A 21,432-nucleotide genomic window follows, 5' to 3' on the forward strand; every position below is an offset into this window, starting at 1 on the left:
GAGGGTCCTGCTCATGGGAGATTACACCCTAGAGTGACGTGGCAGACACACACAGAGATGGCAGGAAAGGCAGAGGGCCCTGCTCGTGGGAGATTACACCCTAGAGTGACATGGCAGACACACACAGAGATGGCAGGAAAGGCAGAGGGCCCTACTCGTGGGAGCTTACACCCTAGAGTGACATGGCAGATACACACAGAGATGGCAGGAAAGACAGAGGGCCCTGCTCGTGGGAGATTACACCCTAGAGTGACGTGGCAGACACACCCAGAGATGGCAGGAAAGACAGAGGGCCCTGCTTGTGGGAGATTACACCCTAGAGTGACATGGCAGACACACACAGAGATGGCAGGAAAGACAGAGGGCCCTGCTCATGGGAGATTACACCCTAGAGTGACGTTGCACACACACACAGAGATGACAGGAAAGGCAGAAGGCCCTGCTCGTGGGAGCTTACACCCTAGAGTGACATGGCAGATACACACAGAGATGGCAGGAAAGACAGAGGGCCCTGCTCGTGGGAGATTACACCATAGAGTGACATGGCAGATACACAGAGATGACAGGAAAGGCAGAGGGTCCTCCTCATGGGAGATTACACCCCAGAGTGACGTGGCAGACACACACAGAGATGGCAGGAAAGACAGAGGGCCCTGCTCGTGGGAGATTACACCCTAGAGTGACGTGGCAGATACACAGAGATGGCAGGAAAGTCAGAGGGCCCTGCTCGTGGGAGATTACACCCTAGAGTGACGTGGCAGACACACCCAGAGATGGCAGAAAAGGCAGAAGGCCCTGCTCGTGGGAGATTACACCCTAGAGTGACGTGGCAGACACACAAGAGATGGCAGGAAAGGCAGAAGGCCCTGCTCATGGGAGATTACACCCTAGAGTGACGTGGCAGACACACAAGAGATGGCAGGAAAGGCAGAAGGCCCTGCTCGTGGGAGATTACACCCTAGAGTGATGTGGCAGACACCCAGAGATGGCAGGAAAGACAGAGGGCCCTGCTCGTGGGAGATTACACCCTAGAGTGACGTGGCAGACACACCCAGAGATGGCAGGAAAGACAGAGGGCCCTGCTTGTGGGAGATTACACCCTAGAGTGACGTGGCAGACACACACAGAGTTGGCAGGAAAGACAGAGGGCCCTGCTCATGGGAGATTACACCCTAGAGTGACATGGCAGACACACACAGAGATGGCAGGAAAGACAGAGGGCCCTGCTCATGGGAGATTACACCCTAGAGTGACGTGGCACACACACACAGAGATGGCAGGAAAGGCAGAGGGCCCTGCTCATGGGAGGTTACACCCTAGAGTGACATGGCAGACACACACAGAGATGGCAGGAAAGGCAGAGGGCCCTGCTCACGGGAGATTACACCCTAGAGTGACGTGGCAGACACACACACAGATGGCAGGAAAGGCAGAGGGCCCTGCTCATGGGAGCTTACATCCTACAGTGAATTGGAAGACACCCAGAGATGGCAGGAAAGGCAGAGGGCCCTGCTCATGGGAGGTTACACCCTAGAGTGACATGGCAGACACACACAGAGATGGCAGGAAAGACAGAGGGCCCTGCTCATGGGAGCTTACACCCTAGAGTGACGTGGCAGACACATACAGAGATGGCAGGAAAGGCAGAGGGCCCTGCTCGTGGGAGATTACACCCTAGAGTGATGTGGCAGACACCCAAAGATGGCAGGAAAGACAGAGGGCCCTGCTCATGGGAGATTACACCCTAGAGTGACATGGCAGACACACACAGAGATGGCAGGAAAGACAGAGGGCCCTGCTCATGGGAGATTACACCCTAGAGTGACGTGGCACACACACACAGAGATGGCAGGAAAGGCAGAGAGCCCTGCTCATGGGAGATTACACCCTAGAGTGACATGGCAGATACACACACAGATGGCAAGAAAGACAGAGGGCTCTGCTCATGGGAGATTACACGCTAGAGTGACATGGCAGACACACACAGAGATGGCAGGAAAGACAGAGGGCCCTGTTCATGGGAGATTACACCCTAGAGTGACGTGGCAGACACACACAGAGGTGGCAGGAGAGGCAGAGTGTCCTGCTCGTGGGAGATTACACCCTAGAGTGACGTGGCAGACACACACACAGATGGCAGGAAAGGCAGAGGGCCCTGCTCATGGGAGCTTACATCCTAAAGTGAATTGGAAGACACCCAGAGATGGCAGGAAAGGCAGAGGGCCCTGCTCATGGGAGGTTACACCCTAGAGTGACATGGCAGACACACACAGAGATGGCAGGAAAGACAGAGGGCCCTGCTCGTGGGAGATTACACCCTAGAGTGATGTGGCAGACACCCAAAGATGGCAGGAAAGACAGAGGGCCCTGCTCGTGGGAGATTACACCCTACAGTGACGTGGCAGACACACCCAGAGTTGGCAGGAAAGACAGAGGGCCCTGCTCGTGGGAGATTACACCCTACAGTGACGTGGCAGACACACCCAGAGTTGGCAGGAAAGACAGAGGGCCCTGCTCATGGGAGATTACACCCTAGAGTGACGTGGCACACACACACAGAGATGGCAGGAAAGGCAGAGGGCCCTGCTCATGGGAGGTTACACCCTAGAGTGACATGGCAGACACACAGAGATGGCAGGAAAGGCAGAGGGCCCTGCTCACGGGAGATTACACCCTAGAGTGACGTGGCAGATACACAGATGGCAGGAAAGACAGAGGGCCCTGCTCATGGGAGGTTACACCCTAGAGCACAGGTTCTCAAACTCTGTCTTCAGGACCCCAAACAGTGCATGTTTTCCATGTCTCCACACTGAGTCAAGTGAATTAATTAGCTCCACCTGTGGACCTTTTTAAATGTGTCATTGAGTAATGATTACACCTGTGCACCTGCTGGGTGACCTGGAAAACGTGAACTGTGAGGGGTCCTGAGGACCGAGTTTTAGAACCACAGCCCTAGAGTGACGTGGCAGACACACACCGAGATGGCAGGGAAGGCAGAAGAGGACTGAAGGCCTTGGATGAATAGGTGACCGTTGAGGACACGCGTGAAGCCTTGGGAACTAGTGACAAATCTAATAGTATAAGTGTGCTCCATGGGCCGGTAGCTGGAAGAGGTAGTGAGGCAGGGGTCAGTGCCGGAGTGAAGGGGGCGGAAGTGAGGGGGGTAGGTAGAAGGAGGTTGGGGATAGAGGAAAGGCTGAGGTATTTGTAGGTGAGGGGGAGGAGTATGAATGGCAGCTAGTAGAGCTGCGCCTGCGAGAGAGGAAATTGAGGCGGACGGCCTCATAGATGGAGGGATGGGACTGTAAAGGTCTTTAAATCATGCAATGAGATTGGCTTAAAATGTTCGCGCTTCACCATGCCTATGAATGGGGAAGACTATTTATAAAGTATCGCGCACGGTACCACCGCCATTCCTGTTTTTTTACCGCCAGCTCAGGATGGTAATAACAGATGAAAATAATAAGAAAAAAAAAAGGATTAATTCTTTGAATAAAGTTTTTTACTCTAAAAATATTTTTACATTTAAATGTATTTTCTCTTTAGTGCCTTAATGACCTCGGCTGTCACTTCAGAGACGCGGGGGCACGGTGGGCTGTCACTGCACATATACAGTACATGTCCTGTCTGCAGAGACTCGGAGGCACGGTGGGCTGTCTGCAGAAACGCAGGGTCACGGTGGGCTGTCTGCAGAGACGCGGGGTCACGGTGGGCTGTCTGCAGAGACGTGGGGTCACGGTGGGCTGTCTGCAGAGACTCAGGGTACGGTGGGCTGTCTGCAGAGACGCGGGGTCACGGTGGGCTGTGTGCAGAGACGTGGGGTCACGGTGGGCTGTCTGCAGAGACGCGGGGTCACGGTGGGCTCTCTGCAGAGACGCGGGGTCACGGTGGGCTCTCTGCAGAGACGCGGGGTCACGGTGGGCTCTCTGCAGAGACGTGGGGTCACGGTGGGCTGTCTGCAGAGATGCGGGGTCACGGTGGGCTGTCTGCAGAGACGCGGGGTCACGGTGGGCTGTCTCTTACCGCTCTGGGATAGTGTTTCTAGGCAGCTGCTATGATATTTTATTTTTTCCTGTATTACACCCAAACCTGTTGGTGGGATTTACATTCCTCTGGTAGTAAATGAGGTCTCTTTCTATACTTGGTCCAGTATTTTCCATCTTAAATAAAGTGGGGACTGTCCGGGATAGGTTTGGGATATGGATCCGTAAAAACAAAATATTCTTCTATTTGGTGCAATCTGAGATCATGCAAGGTGTTTTGCTGACAATAGGTGTTTTAGATCTCGCAGTCGCAGCTCTATCACTACTTAAATGCCGCTATTTATAGTTATGTGGGAATAGAGTAAGATTTTTTTAGTGCCGCTTACTAATAAAATATGGCTGGATAGGGCCGGCGACACTGCACAACCCAGGCTGGCCGCGTTTAGAGCAGTTTTATCGCTTGGCCAGTGAGTCTTGACCAGGTGGACCGCAGATGCGCAGTGGGGCTGGGAATTCTGACGCGGGCGGCCTTTTGTTTGAAATTAATTTACTGATATTTTCATTAGACGAGATCCTGAGAGGTAAAATCCAGCAGTGTCCCGTATAATGAGCTTTATCAATGCAGACACCACAAATAACTACTGTCAGGATGATATTCCGGTGACAAACACGATGTTGTGCCTTCCGCTACCTATACGTCGCTGCGGCTGCAGGCAATCGCTTTAGAAATCCTCAGATCTTCACTCTCACTTGTCTGCAAAGAATAAAGAAATCTTGTCAATGTTTTATCTGCAGCCGTTTGGGGACAAAACGCGGATTACTGAGCAGTCTGTTCCTTTAACACTGGAACCAGGAGTCATTTTCATGCTCTAACCTACGGCTTTCCCAGCTGGTCGTCGCCCAATCAATTTTTATAGTGTAGAGATTCCAGCAAAGGAAATAAATTAAATGTTTTGCACAAACACGACCACAGATCTGCGTAAAGTTTCCGGAGCGGCTTGTTTGCCCCCACTGGGCGTCCTGATAAAGTCTGCGGCACACAGACGGTGACTGCTGTGACAGCTCATGTGTACGTTACGCCATCACACTGCAGACCTGCGAACATTTATGCGCTTAAAGCCTTTCCGTAACGTCCATTTTCTGAGCTGAAACTATACGCAGCCGTTCGGTTCACTGGGAACTAACAGCGTAACTGAGGCACGTTAGCAAATTTGGAGGTTAAATCCACAGTTTGTCCGGTTTTATTATGAAAACTCGTAGTCCAGCGAGATTTAAAACGTCTTTTATTCCATTTTTTATTGGAAGCGGGAGGCAAATAGAGCCTGTGGTCTGCGACAAATCTGAGCAATTTCATTGGCACCATTTCCAGCGATGTCGCTGTAGCCAATCAGTGCTGGCGGTGTGACCATGTGAGGCGCGGTGACCATGTGAGGCGCGGTGCTTTCTCTTACTATAACATCAGCGGTCTGTTCCCTGTAGGAGAGCAGCGAATGGGGAAGAGGAGGGACTGCGGCTGCGATTACAGTAGCCAATAGGAAGCAGCCTGCACTGCTAACCAATCACAGTGCATATGTTATGGTTACTGTGGCATGGACTGGTGGGGTGAGAGAGGCACTGGGAGGCATACATGGGTAATGTCGGTGTAATACAGTCATTATGGAAGATTCCATAGACAAGTATAAAAGATTAAACTGACTGGGACCCCTGCCATTGGCTCTTATGTATGATACATTGTTACATTGGATTCACTGGTGTACAAATGTCATGAAGAGTCTTAACCTCACTGGGTTCCTTATATCAGGACCAACCACCCCAAAAGCTCCACCTGTACTGGGATATTTTATTATTATTATTCTTTATTTCTATGGCGCCACAAGGGTTTCGCAGCGCCTCACACAGTACATATACAATGCAGGACAAGGACACGGTTTATACACATTGCTGCATTAGCGATTAGAACGCTCCTATAAGCAGCCGGGCGTTAGGTGCCCAGTGTTACTGTGAGAGGCATCACTGGAGGCACAGTCCTGAGTGCCACACCATTCCTGCCCTGGGTGTTAGCGGTAAGCACACGGAATATTAGACATCTCTGCTGGAAGCACGTACCTTGCATTTGCAGGTTGTACACGGAGATCCGGGCATCGTCCATGCGGAGCCGGCGAGTCGTGTCATTCCGCGACTGTCCAGACAAGTTTTCCTGATGTCGTACGTGATGTTATCTGCTAAACAGGGGTCATCCACGCAGTGTGGGCAGCAGTCGTCCTCCGAGATCGCGGTGTACTCACAGCTTAAAGTTGGACATCCCAGGGGCCAGCAGTCCACCTCCCCGGCCTATACAGATACAATAGTACATCCCATTATACACTTACACTGCGGAAATAACAATGATAGATGTCATTGATGGAGTATTTGGTGAGGGGGATCCTCTTTCCTACCCCCCTGCTCAGGACAAGAGGTGGAATAAGTCCACCCATAACTACTGATACATAAGTGCTGATGATAATTTACAGGAGGTGATCATCTAGGTCCGCGCCTGGGTCTAGGAGGTTCATACTTTACAGACATGTATAGGTCATGAGACTGTCCGTGATCCTGCAACTATGTTCCGTTCATACGCTGTGGCCTAACATCCATCCCCTGAGCATTGCAAGAAAAGTAATATACGAGTTTTGTTATCCTGTTCTTCTCAAGCAAATGTTGTGCTTATGTACAGTGTATGCGTGTATAATAGTGTGTGTATATTATATACTAGCTCATGTGACCGGTTTCACCCGGGTAGACCTTAGATATTTACTGTTTCCATCTCACCTCTCCAGTAACACATTAATCCTTCACCTCTATAGTAATTAGTAATACATCACTGCTATAGTAAGACATGACATTCCCTCACCTGTGTAGTAACACTGTTCCCTCCCTCCGTATTGTAACACATTCGACATTCTCATACCTCACACTTGTAGTAACTTATTCCCCTCCCTCACGTCTGGAGTAACACATCCCCCTTCCTCGCCTTTGTAGTAGGACATTACCTCCGCTCACGCCTGTAGTAACACATTCCCTTCCCTCACCCCTGTAGTAACACATTCCCTTCCCTCACCCCTGTAGTAACACATTCCCCTCACTTGTGTTGTAACACATTCCCTTCCCTCACCCTGTAGTAACATATTTGATAATTCCCTCTCACATATGTAGTGACACATTCTCCACCCTTACCTGTGTAGTAACATATTCCCCTCCCTCACCTGTAACACATTCCCCTCTCACCTCTGTAGTAACACATTTCCCTCCATCATCTGTATAGCAACACATTCCCCTCTCACTGCTGTAGCAACACATTCCCCTCTCACTGCTGTTGTAACACATTTTCCTCCCTCACCTCTGTAGTAACACATTCCCCTGCCTCATCTGTGTAGTAACACATTCCCCTCTCATCTCTGTAGTAACACATTCCCTTCCCTCACTATACAAATAGTGGAGCTGCACCAACTGCCAGAGATGATTGGCAGCACTTGGGGTGGCAGTTGGTGTATGAATATGATCTGTGCTACAGCCAGGATGAGACAGTCAGACAGGACACTGCACAGGGGGAGGGAACATTTTAGCCCTTTTCACCCCCTTAGGAGTCGAGTTTCGAAAAATCTCTTCTTAGTGGGCACTTATGTCATGGGAGGCATATTCTCCCCGATATTCATGTTTCGTTAGGGCCTCATTTATTAATGAGTTTTCGCTGTGTACGATAAATGATGCTCCAGCCAATCCGCTCCCTGGGACCCTTTAGAGGACACATCACACAGCAATGCTGACATCATACATATTCCAAGTTCTCATACACTAAACTACAAAGAGGTGAGTGCGGGCTCTGAGGGCCACTTACCGGCATCTGTCATCTACATACAGCGGGCACTGAGGGCCACTTACCGTGCATCTGTCATCTACATGCACGGTAAGTGGCCCTCAGTACCCGCTGTATCTGTCATCTACATACAGCAGGTACTGAGGGCCACTTACCGGCATCTGTCATCTACATACAGCGGGTACTGAGGGCCACTTACCGTGCATCTGTCATCTACATACAGCGGGTACTGAGGGCCACTTACCGGCATCTGTCATCTACATACAGCGGGTACTGAGGGCCACTTACCGGCATCTGTCATCTACATACAGCGGGTACTGAGGGCCACTTACCGTGCATCTGTCATCTACATACAGCGGGTACTGAGGGCCACTTACCGGCATCTGTCATCTACATACAGCGGGTACTGAGGGCCACTTACCGTGTATCTGTCATCTACATACAGCGGGTACTGAGGGCCACTTACCGTGCATCTGTCATCTACATACAGCGGGTACTGAGGGCCACTTACCGTGCATCTGTCATCTACATACAGCGGGTACTGAGGGCCACTTACTGTGCATCTGTCATCTACATACAGCGGGCACTGAGGGCCACTTACCGACATCTGTCATCTACATACAGCGGGTACTGAGGGCCACTTACCGACATCTGTCATCTACATACAGCGGGTACTGAGGGCCACTTACCGTGCATCTGTCATCTACATACAGCGGGCACTGAGGGCCACCTACCGTGCATCTGTCATCTACATACAGTGGGTACTGAGGGCCACTTACTGTACATCTGTCATCTACATACAGCGAGTACTGAGGGCCACTTACTGTACATCTGTCATCTACATACAGCGAGTACTCAGGGCCACTTACTGTGCATCTGTCATCTACATACAGTAGGTATTGAGTGCCACTTACTGTGCATCTGTCATCTACATACAGCGGGTACTGAGGGCCACTTACTGTGCATCTGTCATCTACATACAGCAGGTACTGAGGGCCACTTACTGTGCATCTGTTATCTACATACAGCGGGTACTGAGGGCCACTTACCGTGCATCTGTCATCTACATACAGCGGGTACTGAGTGCCACTTACTGTGCATCTGTCATCTACATACAGCAGGTACTGAGGGCCACTTACTGTGCATCTGTTATCTACATACAGCGGGTACTGAGGGCCACTTACCGTGCATCTGTCATCTACATACAGCGGGTACTGAGGGCCCCTTACCGTGCATCTGTCATCTACATACAGCGGGCACTGAGGGCCACTTACTGTGCATCTGTCATCTACATACAGCGGGCACTGAGTGCCACTTACTGTGCATCTGTCATCTACATACAGCGGGTACTGAACATACTGTACACAAGAATGCAGCCAATTAATGCATAGAAGCATCTGAGGCCTGAAACTCTGACTGTATACTGTACTTTGGGAATATTGGTTCAGCCCAGAAAATGGCTGCCACCACTGGGCGTACACCTCAGGTACAGCTAAAGTATACCTGTCACCTACACGCGGCCATGTTGTGGGATGAAGCAATATTTTAGCTCAGCAGGAATAGGTGAAAGCCGTGATGGACTGGTACAGTAGGTAGAATATTGGATTAGGACACTGACTGTGTGCAGTGACAGGTACAGTACAAGGCGCGGACATCACACGACAGACGCACTGTACAATCCCTGTAACGTGTCTTACCAGGCAGCGACACTGTTGGCAGCTGTGGATCCATTTGTCACCACTGTGGTAAAGTTTCCGGCCATTTTGATCCAGACATTGGCTGGTGACTCTGGTGTCGCACTCAGGGCAGCAGAACAGGTCCACGCTCGGGTTCTGGCAGTCGCACGCTGTCCTGCGACAAAATATCTTCCCGTCCTATTGAAACAAAGGAAATAATACTGAAATCAGAGAGAAAAATACCAGTATATGAGGGCTGCAATAGGAGAAATGGCTCAGTGGTTAAGTGCGCTCACGTGTAACAATGCCACAGAGACAGACGTCGGGGGGCAATACCTCACACAAGATATACTGGTCTCCTATACCAAAATGTGATTTGTAAGATCAAAGAACTCCACCCAGAATGTAGAAGTTACGTTTGGATTATATTTACCGAGTTATTGTGAAATACAGAGTTTACCCCAATCTGACAGATTACTTAGGGCTACAATGGTGCAGCGCTGATTCTCTCTGCGCTATTGGGGCAGCGCTGGTACACAAAGCGCATGACGGTTATGGGATCATTGGCGAAACCTCAATCACTGAAACCTTCATGGCAGCCTTAGGATTGTTGGAACAGCACAAGTTAGGGTTGGCCATCGATGGCTAGTAACCATCAATGGTCTGATGGTGAGTGTATTCACCATCGATGGGAGGCCACCAATGGCATACATCAGTGGCTGATCCACGATGGTGAGTATCGTCCCGTGTTTGTGAGAAGAAGAAGAAACCCGGATCACGGTCTGTATATTTCCGTTGTCTTAGTAACCTGCGCTCCTATCCCAGCGTCAGGCAGGTCATCCATGACTAAAGGTCTCAAGATTATTCTCCTACTAGATGGGTTGTCAGAGCTCCTCTCACAGTCAGTTTCCTATACTGAAGATGTCATACTGGAGGGACACTGACAACCCTGCTAACCATTGCACATATAAGCTCACCCTAGCAAAGCCTTTCTCCAGGGACAAAGTCATTGCAAGACCCATGTGGCTGGGGAAACGCTGGTGACTGGGGGGGGGGGTTATTTTATTCAATTATCATTTAATTTAGGTTGTAATTATTATTTATTAACAGTGAAGCTGTGAAACCTAAATAAAACATTTGTCTGATCAATAGGGACTTAAAAATTGATTTTGGGTTTCTGTGTCTAGATGACGGGTCTACCAGAACATTACTGTGTGGTGAGACTGGACACATTGGGATGAAATAAGAGTTTATCTGGGGGGGAAAAAGGTGAAATACGCTTTGGTGATTGAATACATACAGTACCGAGCATACTGTGTTTGGAACCTTTATTCTACAGCATTTGTAACAAATTCCACATAACTATATTACAGTTGCACAGAGCGCATCCTCGTGAATGAGTACATTAAATTGGCAGCTTTTCCTGCTCCGAACGATCATTTGGAAAGACGGAAAACTTTTCTGTGTTATGATTCACAATCGTCTCCTACCTGCGAGGCTGCTGCACGGTATTCTAACAAATCTCACATAATCCGCTCACAACTCAATCAATGACATTATTCTCAGTCCACACTTTGAAAGTTCCCCCCAGCTGAAATCTCTCTCTCTGCTGTGGAGGGTGGGTGGGACGGGGGGTGGGTGGGATTGAAGTGTACTTGCAGTCAGCTGCGGGGCAAATAGAGAGTGAACCAATTTCACATCTCATCAATGATGTGAATGAAATGTGTAAGTAGCTGCCCGCTCCTCAGCCCTGTCACAGCGATACTTAGCCTCATACTGTCTCTGGAATAAGGGGGTCATTCAGACCCGCTCGTGAGCGGCAGTACGCTCGCAAGCGGGTCGATGTTCCCCCACTGCGCATGCGTACGATGGAGGGAGCTCCGTTGTGCGCATGCGCGAGACCCAGCGAGCGACGGGCTCTCCATCGCTCCGGGTCTCGCACCAAAGGGGGCGTGCCTGCCAGACTGAGGCGTTCCCATGGGAATGCCTACCGTCTGAAGCCGGCCCCACTGACATCACTAGTGATGTCAGTGGGAGTGATTTTGGCTCTGATAGAGACAAAATCACTCCAGGGCTTGCGGCAGCGAGACCCTACCGCAGGGGCTCCGTCGCAAGCCCGATGGTCGCGATGGTTAAGACCATCGCGACCATCATCATGGACGCTCGCATATGCTGTGGGTGGTGACCCACAGCTATAAGAGCGTCCCGGAGGACGCTCCTAAAACAGGTAGGAGGGCCCTGATTCAGAGCGAGCGCTCTGGTCAGAGCGTTTAGCTCTGAATCAGGCCCTAAGTGTGTACAAAATAATTCTCCATAAAGCACAGGTGGCCGTATCCATATAAAGGAACATTTCATTAAGATCCTGGAGACAGCTGTCACTGGGCGTCAGAACAGCTTCTCTACAAGGCCCCAGATTCCTGGATGAAGGATGTATGTATGGGACCAATCCCTGGTGCCTGTACTTTACTCTCACATCGAATTGTGGCCTATTTATCATTAAATGTTTCCAGCAGGTCCCACCAGTTCCGATAGCAGCCGCGGCAGCCCCTGTAGGTTTCTCTGGGGGATGTGACGCTGTGAGCGTTCCGGAGTTTGGTCCTCACAGCTTATGGCGTTGTGCTGCTGCAGCCTATAAGCTGCACTTGGTAAGACTTACCGGGTGAGGGGAATGATGGCCCCCGCACATGTGCAGGAGTCCGGCACAGGAATGAAGGAAAGATCTGTTCACTTTCGGAGCCCCCTGATCCCTATCACACAGATGGGTTTGATCCCTATCAGGCAGATGAGTAATATACGGGGGGGGGGGGGGGAGGTGTCATGATCTGGATCCTGCTTATGATCATACAGTCAAAATTCTGAGGGACTGTTCTGGCAGACAGGACTTTTATCCCAACCGCTATGAATGCAGGGATATGACCTACGTGCGCACCGCTGGCGAGGAATGCAAGAGTGTTCTCATGCATAGGGGTCGGGGTCTGGGCTTGGAAACTGCTATGTACAGATGTGTCCACATACATCTATCCTCCATGTGCTACAACTCGCGTTACACATAACGCATGAGAGCTATGTGACTCGCTAGCGCCGAGCGTCTTTTCATGAGACTTTTTACCTTTCAATGCATCTTACTCACACAGTGATGTAAATAGAACGCACAAGCAGCTTCTGCTGATTACAATGATATCCACCATGCCTATATTCTGTGTGTGTGACTGCGGGTGTATCTGCATGCCTATATTCTGTGTGTGACTGCGGGTGTATCTGCATTAGGGGTGAGCGGGTTCGGATTTCTGAAATCCGAACCCCCCCGAGCCCCCCCGATCCGAGTCCGATCCGAGTCAGGCTCGACTTTTCCCGCCTGACTCGGATCTGAAATCGAGGCAAAACGTCATCATCCCGCCTTCCGAGTCTCGCGGGTTTTGGATCCTATATAAGGTACCCGCGTCGGCGCCATTTTCTCACTCGGCTGTGGACAGTGAAGAGGGAGGGTGGGAGTTAGGGCTGTGTAGTGTAGTGTAGTGTAGTGCTGCTGTTGTCCACTACTTCAAAGTCCATAGGGGCTGGCTGTGTTGTGCTGTGCTGCTGTTGTTAATAGGGGCTGTGTCCACTACTTCAAAGTCCATAGGGGCTGGCTGGACTGTGTTGTTCAGTCAGTTCTCCATAGGGGCTGTGTCCACTCCAAAGTCCTGTGCAGTGTCCCAGTCCTAAAGGAGTGCTGTAGTGTTGTCCAGGGGGTGCTCTGTCCATCAGGGGTGCTCCCCCCAAGTGCTAAAAAAATAATATATTTTCTGTGTTTGTGAATTGTGTGCGCAGTAGCCGCACGTGCATCAACAAAGTAGTGCCAAGCGTGCGCCTGTGTCATAAGTAAAGGGCCGGCTGGCTTGACCGTTAAAGGGTGCTGTAACCCCCGAAAGTACACTCCAGTCCAAACCAAAAAAAAATTATTTTCTGTGTTTGTGAATTGTGTGCGCAGTAGCCGCACGTGCATCAACAAAGTAGTGCCAAGCGTGCGCCTGTGTCATAAGTAAAGGGCCGGCTGGCTTGACCGTTAAGGGTGCTGTAACCCCCGAAAGTACACTCCAGTCCAAACCAAAAAAAAAATTATTTTCTGTGTTTGTGAATTGTGTGCGCAGTAGCCGCACGTGCATCAACAAAGTAGTGCCAAGCGTGCGCCTGTGTCATAAGTAAAGGGCCGGCTGGCTTGACCGTTAAGGGTGCTGTAACCCCCGAAAGTACACTCCAGTCCAAACCAAAAAAAAAATTATTTTCTGTGTTTGTGAATTGTGTGCGCAGTAGCCGCACGTGCATCAACAAAGTAGTGCCAAGCGTGCGCCTGTGTCATAAGTAAAGGGCCGGCTGGCTTGACCGTTAAAGGGTGCTGTAACCCCCAAAGTACACTCCAGTCCAAACCAAAAAAAAAATTATTTTCTGTGTTTGTGAATTGTGTGCGCAGTAGCCGCACGTGCATCAACAAAGTAGTGCCAAGCGTGCGCCTGTGTCATAAGTAAAGGGCCGGCTGGCTTGACCGTTAAAGGGTGCTGTAACCCCCGAAAGTACACTCCAGTCCAAACCTAAAAAAAATTATTTTCTGTGTTTGTGAATTGTGTGCGCAGTAGCCGCACGTGCATCAACAAAGTAGTGCCAAGCGTGCGCCTGTGTCATAAGTAAAGGGCCGGCTGGCTTGACCGTTAAAGGGTGCTGTAACCCCCAAAGTACACTCAAGTCCAAACCAAAAAAAAAATTATTTTCTGTGTTTGTGAATTGTGTGCGCAGTAGCCGCACGTGCATCAACAAAGTAGTGCCAAGCGTGCGCCTGTGTCATAAGTAAAGGGCCGGCTGGCTTGACCGTTAAAGGGTGCTGTAACCCACAAAGTACACTCCAGTCCAAACCAAAAAAAAAATTATTTTCTGTGTTTGTGAATTGTGTGCGCAGTAGCCGCACGTGCATCAACAAAGTAGTGCCAAGCGTGCGCCTGTGTCATAAGAAAAGGGCCGGCTGGCTTGACCGTTAAAGGGTGCTGTAACCCCCAAAGTACACTCCAGTCCAAACCAAAAAAAATATTATTTTCTGTGTTTGTGAATTGTGTGCGCAGTAGCCGCACGTGCATCAACAAAGTAGTGCCAAGCGTGCGCCTGTGTCATAAGTAAAGGGCCGGCTGGCTTGACCGTTAAAGGGTGCTGTAACCCCCAAAGTACACTCCAGTCCAAACCAAAAAAAAAATTATTTTCTGTGTTTGTGAATTGTGTGCGCAGTAGCCGCACGTGCATCAACAAAGTAGTGCCAAGCGTGCGCCTGTGTCATAAGTAAAGGGCCGGCTGGCTTGACCGTTAAAGGGTGCTGTAACCCCCAAAGTACACTCCAGTCCAAACCAAAAAAAAAATTATTTTCTGTGTTTGTGAATTGTGTGCGCAGTAGCCGCACGTGCATCAACAAAGTAGTGCCAAGCGTGCGCCTGTGTCATAAGTAAAGGGCCGGCTGGCTTGACCGTTAAAGGGTGCTGTAACCCCCGAAAGTACACTCCAGTCCAAACCAAAAAAAAATTATTTTCTGTGTTTGTGAATTGTGTGCGCAGTAGCCGCACGTGCATCAACAAAGTAGTGCCAAGCGTGCGCCTGTGTCATAAGTAAAGGGCCGGCTGGCTTGACCGTTAAGGGTGCTGTAACCCCCGAGAGTACACTCCAGTCCAAACCAAAAAAAAAATAATTTTCTGTGTTTGTGAATTGTGTGCGCAGTAGCCGCACGTGCATCAACAAAGTAGTGCCAAGCGTGCGCCTGTGTCATAAGTAAAGGGCCGGCTGGCTTGACCGTTAAGGGTGCTGTAACCCCCGAAAGTACACTCCAGTCCAAACCAAAAAAAAAATAATTTTCTGTGTTTGTGAATTGTGTGCGCAGTAGCCGCACGTGCATCAACAAAGTAGTGCCAAGCGTGCGCCTGTGTCATAAGTAAAGGGCCGGCTGGCTTGACCGTTAAGGGTGCTGTAACCCCCGAAAGTACACTCCAGTCCAAACCAAAAAAAATATTATTTTCTGTGTTTGTGAATTGTGTGCGCAGTAGCCGCACGTGCATCAACAAAGTAGTGCCAAGCGTGCGCCTGTGTCATAAGTAAAGGGCCGGCTGGCTTGACCGTTAAAGGGTGCTGTAACCCCCAAAGTACACTCCAGTCCAAACCAAAAAAAAAATTATTTTCTGTGTTTGTGAATTGTGTGCGCAGTAGCCGCACGTGCATCAGCAAAGTAGTGCCAAGCGTGCGCCTGTGTCATAAGTAAAGGGCCGGCTGGCTTGACCGTTAAAGGGTGCTGTAACCCCCGAAAGTACACTCCAGTCCAAACCAAAAAAAAATTATTTTCTGTGTTTGTGAATTGTGTGCGCAGTAGCCGCACGTGCATCAACAAAGTAGTGCCAAGCGTGCGCCTGTGTCATAAGTAAAGGGCCGGCTGGCTTGACCGTTAAAGGGTGCTGTAACCCCTGAAAGTACACTCCAGTCCAAACCAAAAAAATATATATTTTCTGTGTTTAGCCGCACGTATATATCAAATCGATATAACATAAATGGAGGACCAAACTTTCTCCGATAAAAATAAAATAGAGAAAGATCAAGAACCACTTCCTCCTAGTGCTGAAGCTGCTGCCACTAGTCATGACATAGACGATAACATGCCATCAACGTCGTCTGCCAAGGCCGATGCCCAATGTCATAGTAGAGGGCACATACAATCCCAAATGGCAAAGTTCAGGAAAATGACCTTGAAAAAGACATTTAAATCAGCTGAAGAGAAACGTAAACTTGCCAATATGCCATTTACGACACGGAGTGGCAAGGAACGGCTAAGGTCGATCCCTAGTATGTTCATGACTAGTGGTTCAGCTTCACATGACGATGGAAGCCCTCCTCCCACTAAAAAAATCAAAAGAGTTAAGCTGGCAAAAGCACAGCGAAGAACTGTGCTTTCTAAGAAGATATCACAAATCCCCAAGGAGAGTCCAAGTGTGGTGGTGGTTGCGATGCCTGACCTTCCCAGCACTGGACGGGAAGAGGTGGCTCTTTCCACCATTTGCACGCCCCCTGCAAGTGCTGAAAGGAGCACCCACAGTCCACTTGCTGATATGCAAATTGAAGATGTCACTGTTGAAGTACAACAGGATGAGGATACTGGTGTAGCTGGCGCTGAGGAGGAAGTTGGCGAGGAGGATTCTGATGGTGATGTGGTTTGTTTAAATCAGGCTCCGGGGGAGACAGTTGTTGTCCGTGGGATGAAAAAGCCCATCACGGTCATGCCTGGGCAGAAGACCAAACATTCCACCTCTTTGGTCTGGCAATATTTCTATCCAAATCCGGACAACAACTGTCTTGCCATATGTACCATATGTAAAGGTGAAATAAGTAGGGGTAGGGACGTCAACCACCTAGGAACATCCTCCCTTATACGGCACCTGCAGCGCGTTCATAAAAAGTTACTGTCAAGTTCAGAAACTTTGGCTAAGACCGTAAGCAGTCCAGGGACACCTAAATCCCGTTGTCCTGTTGTATCCAAGCGCCTGCAAACCACACCGTCAACTCCCTCCTCGTCAATTTCCTCCTTAGTCAGGATCGGAAGTAGTCCTGCAGGCCATGTCACTGGCATGACTGACTCTCCTATCCGGGATTCCTCTGGAGGGTCCTGCATTGCTACGCCTACTGCTGCCGCTGCTGCTGTTGCTGCTGCTGGGAGTCGTTCATCATCCCAGAGAGGAAGTAGGAACACCACTACTTTTACTAAACAATTGACCCTCCAACAGTCCTTAGCGAGGAGGATGAAGTACGACAGCAGTCATCCTGAAGCAAAACGTATAACTGAGGCCTTGACTGCTATGTTGGTGTTAGACGTGCGTCCGGTATCCGCCATTAGTGCAGTGGGATTTAGACAATTGATGGAGGTAGTGTGTCCCCGGTTCCAAATCCCGTCTAGATTCCACTTCACTAGGCAGGCGATACCGAGACTGTACAGAAACGTCAGAAAAAGTGTCCTCAGGGTCCTGAAAAATGCCGTTGTACACAATGTCCACTTAACCACGGACATGTGGACAAGTGGAACAGGGCAGACTAAGGACTATATGACTGTGACAGCCCACTGGGTAGATGTATCACCTTACGCAGCAACAGCAGCAGCGTCACCAGTAGCAGCATCTCAGAAACGCCAGCTCGTTACAAGGCAGGCTACGCTGTGTATCACCGGTTTCAGTAAGAGGCACACCGCCGACAACCTCTTAGAGAAACTGAGGGAAATCATCGCCCAGTGGCTTACCCCACTTAGACTCTCCTGGGGATTTGTGATATCTGACAACGCCACCAATATTGTGCGGGCATTACATCTGGGCAAATGTTTTGCTCACACAATAAACTTGGTGGTGCAGAATTTTCTGAAAAGCGACAGGGGCGTGCAGGAGACGCTTTGGGTGGCCCGAAAAATTTCTGGCCACTTTCGCCATTCAGCGACTGCGTGCCGAAGACTGGAGCGCCAGCAAACACTCTTGAACCTGCCCCGCCATCACCTGAAGCAAGAGGTTGTGACGCGGTGGAACTCAACCCTCTATATGCTTCAGAGGATGGAGGAGCAGCAAAAGGCCATACAAGCCTATACATCCACCTATGACATAGGCAAAGGAGGGGGTATGCACCTGACTCAAGCGCAGTGGAGAATGATTTCCGTGTTGTGCAAGGTTCTCCAGCCCTTCGAACTTGCCACACGTGAAGTCAGTTCAGACACAGCCAGCTTGAGTCAGGTCATTCCCCTCATCAGGCTTTTGCAGAAGCAGCTGGAGAAAGTGAAGGAGGAGCTAAGACGGAGCGATTCCGCTCGGCATGTGGGACTTGTGGATGAAGCCCTTCATTCGCTTTGCCAGGATTCCAGGGTGGTCAATCTGTTGAAATCAGACCACTACATTTTGCCCACCGTGCTTGATCCTAGGTTTAAAGCCTATGTGGTGTCTCTCTTTCCGGCCGACACAAGCCTGCAGAGGTGCAAAGACCTGCTGGTGAACACACTGTCAGCTGAAGCGGAACGTGACACGTCAACGGCTCCTTCTTCATTTTCTCCCGCAACTGGGGCTGCCAGGAAAAAACTTAGGTATCCTAAGCAACCCGCTGGCGGTGATGCAGGGCAGGCAGGACCAAGTTTGGACATCTGGTCTGGACTGAAGGACCTGGCAACAATTTCTGACATGTCTACTGTCACTGCATATGATACTATCACCATTGACAGAATGGTGGAGGATTACATCGGTGACAGCATCCAAGTAGGCATGTCAGACAGTCCATACCTGTACTGGCAGGAAAAAGAGGCAATTTGGAGGCCTCTGTACAAGCTGGCTCTATTTTACCTGAGTTGCCCCCCCTCCAGTGTGTACTCCGAAAGAGTGTTTAGTGCAGCCGGGAACCTTGTCAGCGAAAGGCGTAGGAGGTTGCTTCCACAGAATGTGGAGAAGATGATGTTCATCAAAATGAATTATCAGCTCTTCCAGGGAGACCAGCCTCCAGAAGGTACAGAGGGACCTGTGGTGGTGGATTCAAGTGGGGACGAATTAATACTTTGTGAGGATGAGGATGTACACACTGAAGAGGGTGAGGAATCGGTGGATGAGGAGGATGAGGATGACATCTTGCCTCCGTAGAGCCAGTTTGTGCAGGGACACATTAATTGCCAGCTTGTTTTGTGGGGGCCCAAACGAACCAATCATTTCAGCCACAGTTGTGTGGCAGACCCTGGCGCTGAAATGATTGATTTGTTAAAGTGTGCATGTCCTGTTTATACAACATAAGGGTGGGTGGGAGGGCCCAAGGACAATTCCATCTTGCACTTCTTTTTTTTCTTTGCATTATGTACAGTTTGGGGCCTAGTTTTTCTAACTGCCATCCTGTCTGCCACTGCAGTGTCACTCCTAGATGGGTCACGTGTTTGTGCCGCCCACTCGTGTCGCTTAGCATAGTCATCCAGCTACCTCGGTGCAACCTTTTGGACATGAAAACACTATTGTGAGGTGTGAGGTGTTCAGAATAGACTGGAAATGAGTGGAAATTAAGGTTATTGAGGTTAATAATAGCATAGGAGCAGAGAAACCAACAAATTCTGTGATTTTAGCTGTTTTTATGCTTTTTTAAAAAAAAATACAGATCCAAAACACAAAACCCAGAACCCAAAACACGGAAGGGTGGTTTTGGCAAAACCAATCCAGATCCAAAACACGAAGAAAGATCCAGATCCAAAACCAAAACACAAAACACGAAAAGTGGCCGGTGCACACCCCTAATCTGCATGCCTATATTCTGTGTGTGACTGCGGGTGTATCTGCATGCCTATATTCTGTGTGTGTGACTGCGGGTGTATCTGCATGCCTATATTCTGTATGTGAATGCGGGTGTATCTGCATGCCTATATTCTGTGTGTGACTGCGGGTGTATCTGCATGCCTATATTCTGTGTGTGTGACTGCGGCTGTATCTGCATGCCTATATACTGTGTGACTGCGGGTGTATCTGCATGCCTATATTCTGTGTGTGTGACTGCGGGTGTATCTGCATGGAAAATGCTACGTTACACTGTCAGCGGCTGTGACACTGTAACGTAGCGTTCCGCATGCAGATACACCCGCAGTCACACACACAGAATATAGGCATGCAGATACACCCGCAGTCACACACACAGAATATAGGCATGCAGATACACCCGCAGTCACACACACAGAATATAGGCATGCAGATACACCCGCAGTCACACACACAGAATATAGGCATGCAGATACACCCGCAGTCACACACAGAATATAGGCATGCAGATACACCCACAGTCACACACAGAATATAGGCATGCAGATACACCCACAGTCACACACAGAATATAGGCATGCAGATACACCCGCACTCACACACACAGAATGTAGGCATGCAGATACACCCGCAGTCACACACACAGAATATAGGCACGCAGATACACCCGCAGTCACACACACAGAATATAGGCACGCAGATACACCCGCAGTCACACACACAGAATATAGGCACGCAGATACACCCGCAGTCACACACACAGAATATAGGCATGCAGATACACCCGCAGTCACACACACAGAATATAGGCATGCAGATACACCCGCAGTCACACACACAGAATATAGGCATGCAGATACACCCGCAGTCACACACACAGAATTAAGGCATGCAGATACACCCGCAGTCACACACACAGAATATAGGCATGCAGATACACCCGCAGTCACACACACAGAATATAGGCATGCAGATACACCCGCAGTCACACACACAGAATGTAGGCATGCAGATACAGCCGCAGTCACACACACAGAATGTAGGCATGCAGATACACCCGCAGTCACACACACAGAATATAGGCATGCAGATACACCCGCAGTCACACACACAGAATATAGGCATGCAGATACACCCGCAGTCACACACACAGAATATAGGCATGCAGATACACCCGCAGTCACACACAGAATATAGGCATGCAGATACACCCGCAGTCACACACAGAATATAGGCATGCAGATACACCCGCAGTCACACACAGAATATAGGCATGCAGATACACCCACAGTCACACACAGAATATAGGCATGCAGATACACCCGCACTCACACACACAGAATGTAGGCATGCAGATACACCCGCAGTCACACACACAGAATATAGGCACGCAGATACACCCGCACTCACACACACAGAATATAGGCATGCAGATACACCCGCACTCACACACACAGAATATAGGCATGCAGATACACCCGCAGTCACACACACAGAATATAGGCATGCAGATACACCCGCAGTCACACAAATAGAATATAGGCATGCAGATACACCAGCAGTCACACACACAGAATATAGGCATGCAGATACACCCGCAGTCACACACACAGAATATAGGC

At 49.7% G+C, this 21,432-nt stretch overlaps 1 protein-coding gene across 1 annotated transcript in view; it reads right to left on the reverse strand.

Moving 5' to 3' along the window:
• LOC148481522 (protein kinase C-binding protein NELL1-like) overlaps positions 1-21,432 on the reverse strand; it is a 326,609-nt gene that overhangs the window by 10,298 nt on the left and 294,879 nt on the right. Inside the window, exons 5-6 of the mRNA XM_088453297.1 lie at positions 9,534-9,710; positions 6,090-6,314 (exon numbers count right to left, since the gene is read on the reverse strand). Of these exons, the coding sequence (XP_088309423.1) occupies positions 6,090-6,314; positions 9,534-9,710 (402 nt within the window). The remainder of the gene's footprint in view (positions 1-6,089; positions 6,315-9,533; positions 9,711-21,432) is intronic.

This window comes from Taudactylus pleione, unplaced genomic scaffold (genome assembly GCF_031769625.1).
Source record: "Taudactylus pleione unplaced genomic scaffold, aTauple2 ptg000577l, whole genome shotgun sequence".
NCBI lineage: Eukaryota > Metazoa > Chordata > Amphibia > Anura > Myobatrachidae > Taudactylus > Taudactylus pleione.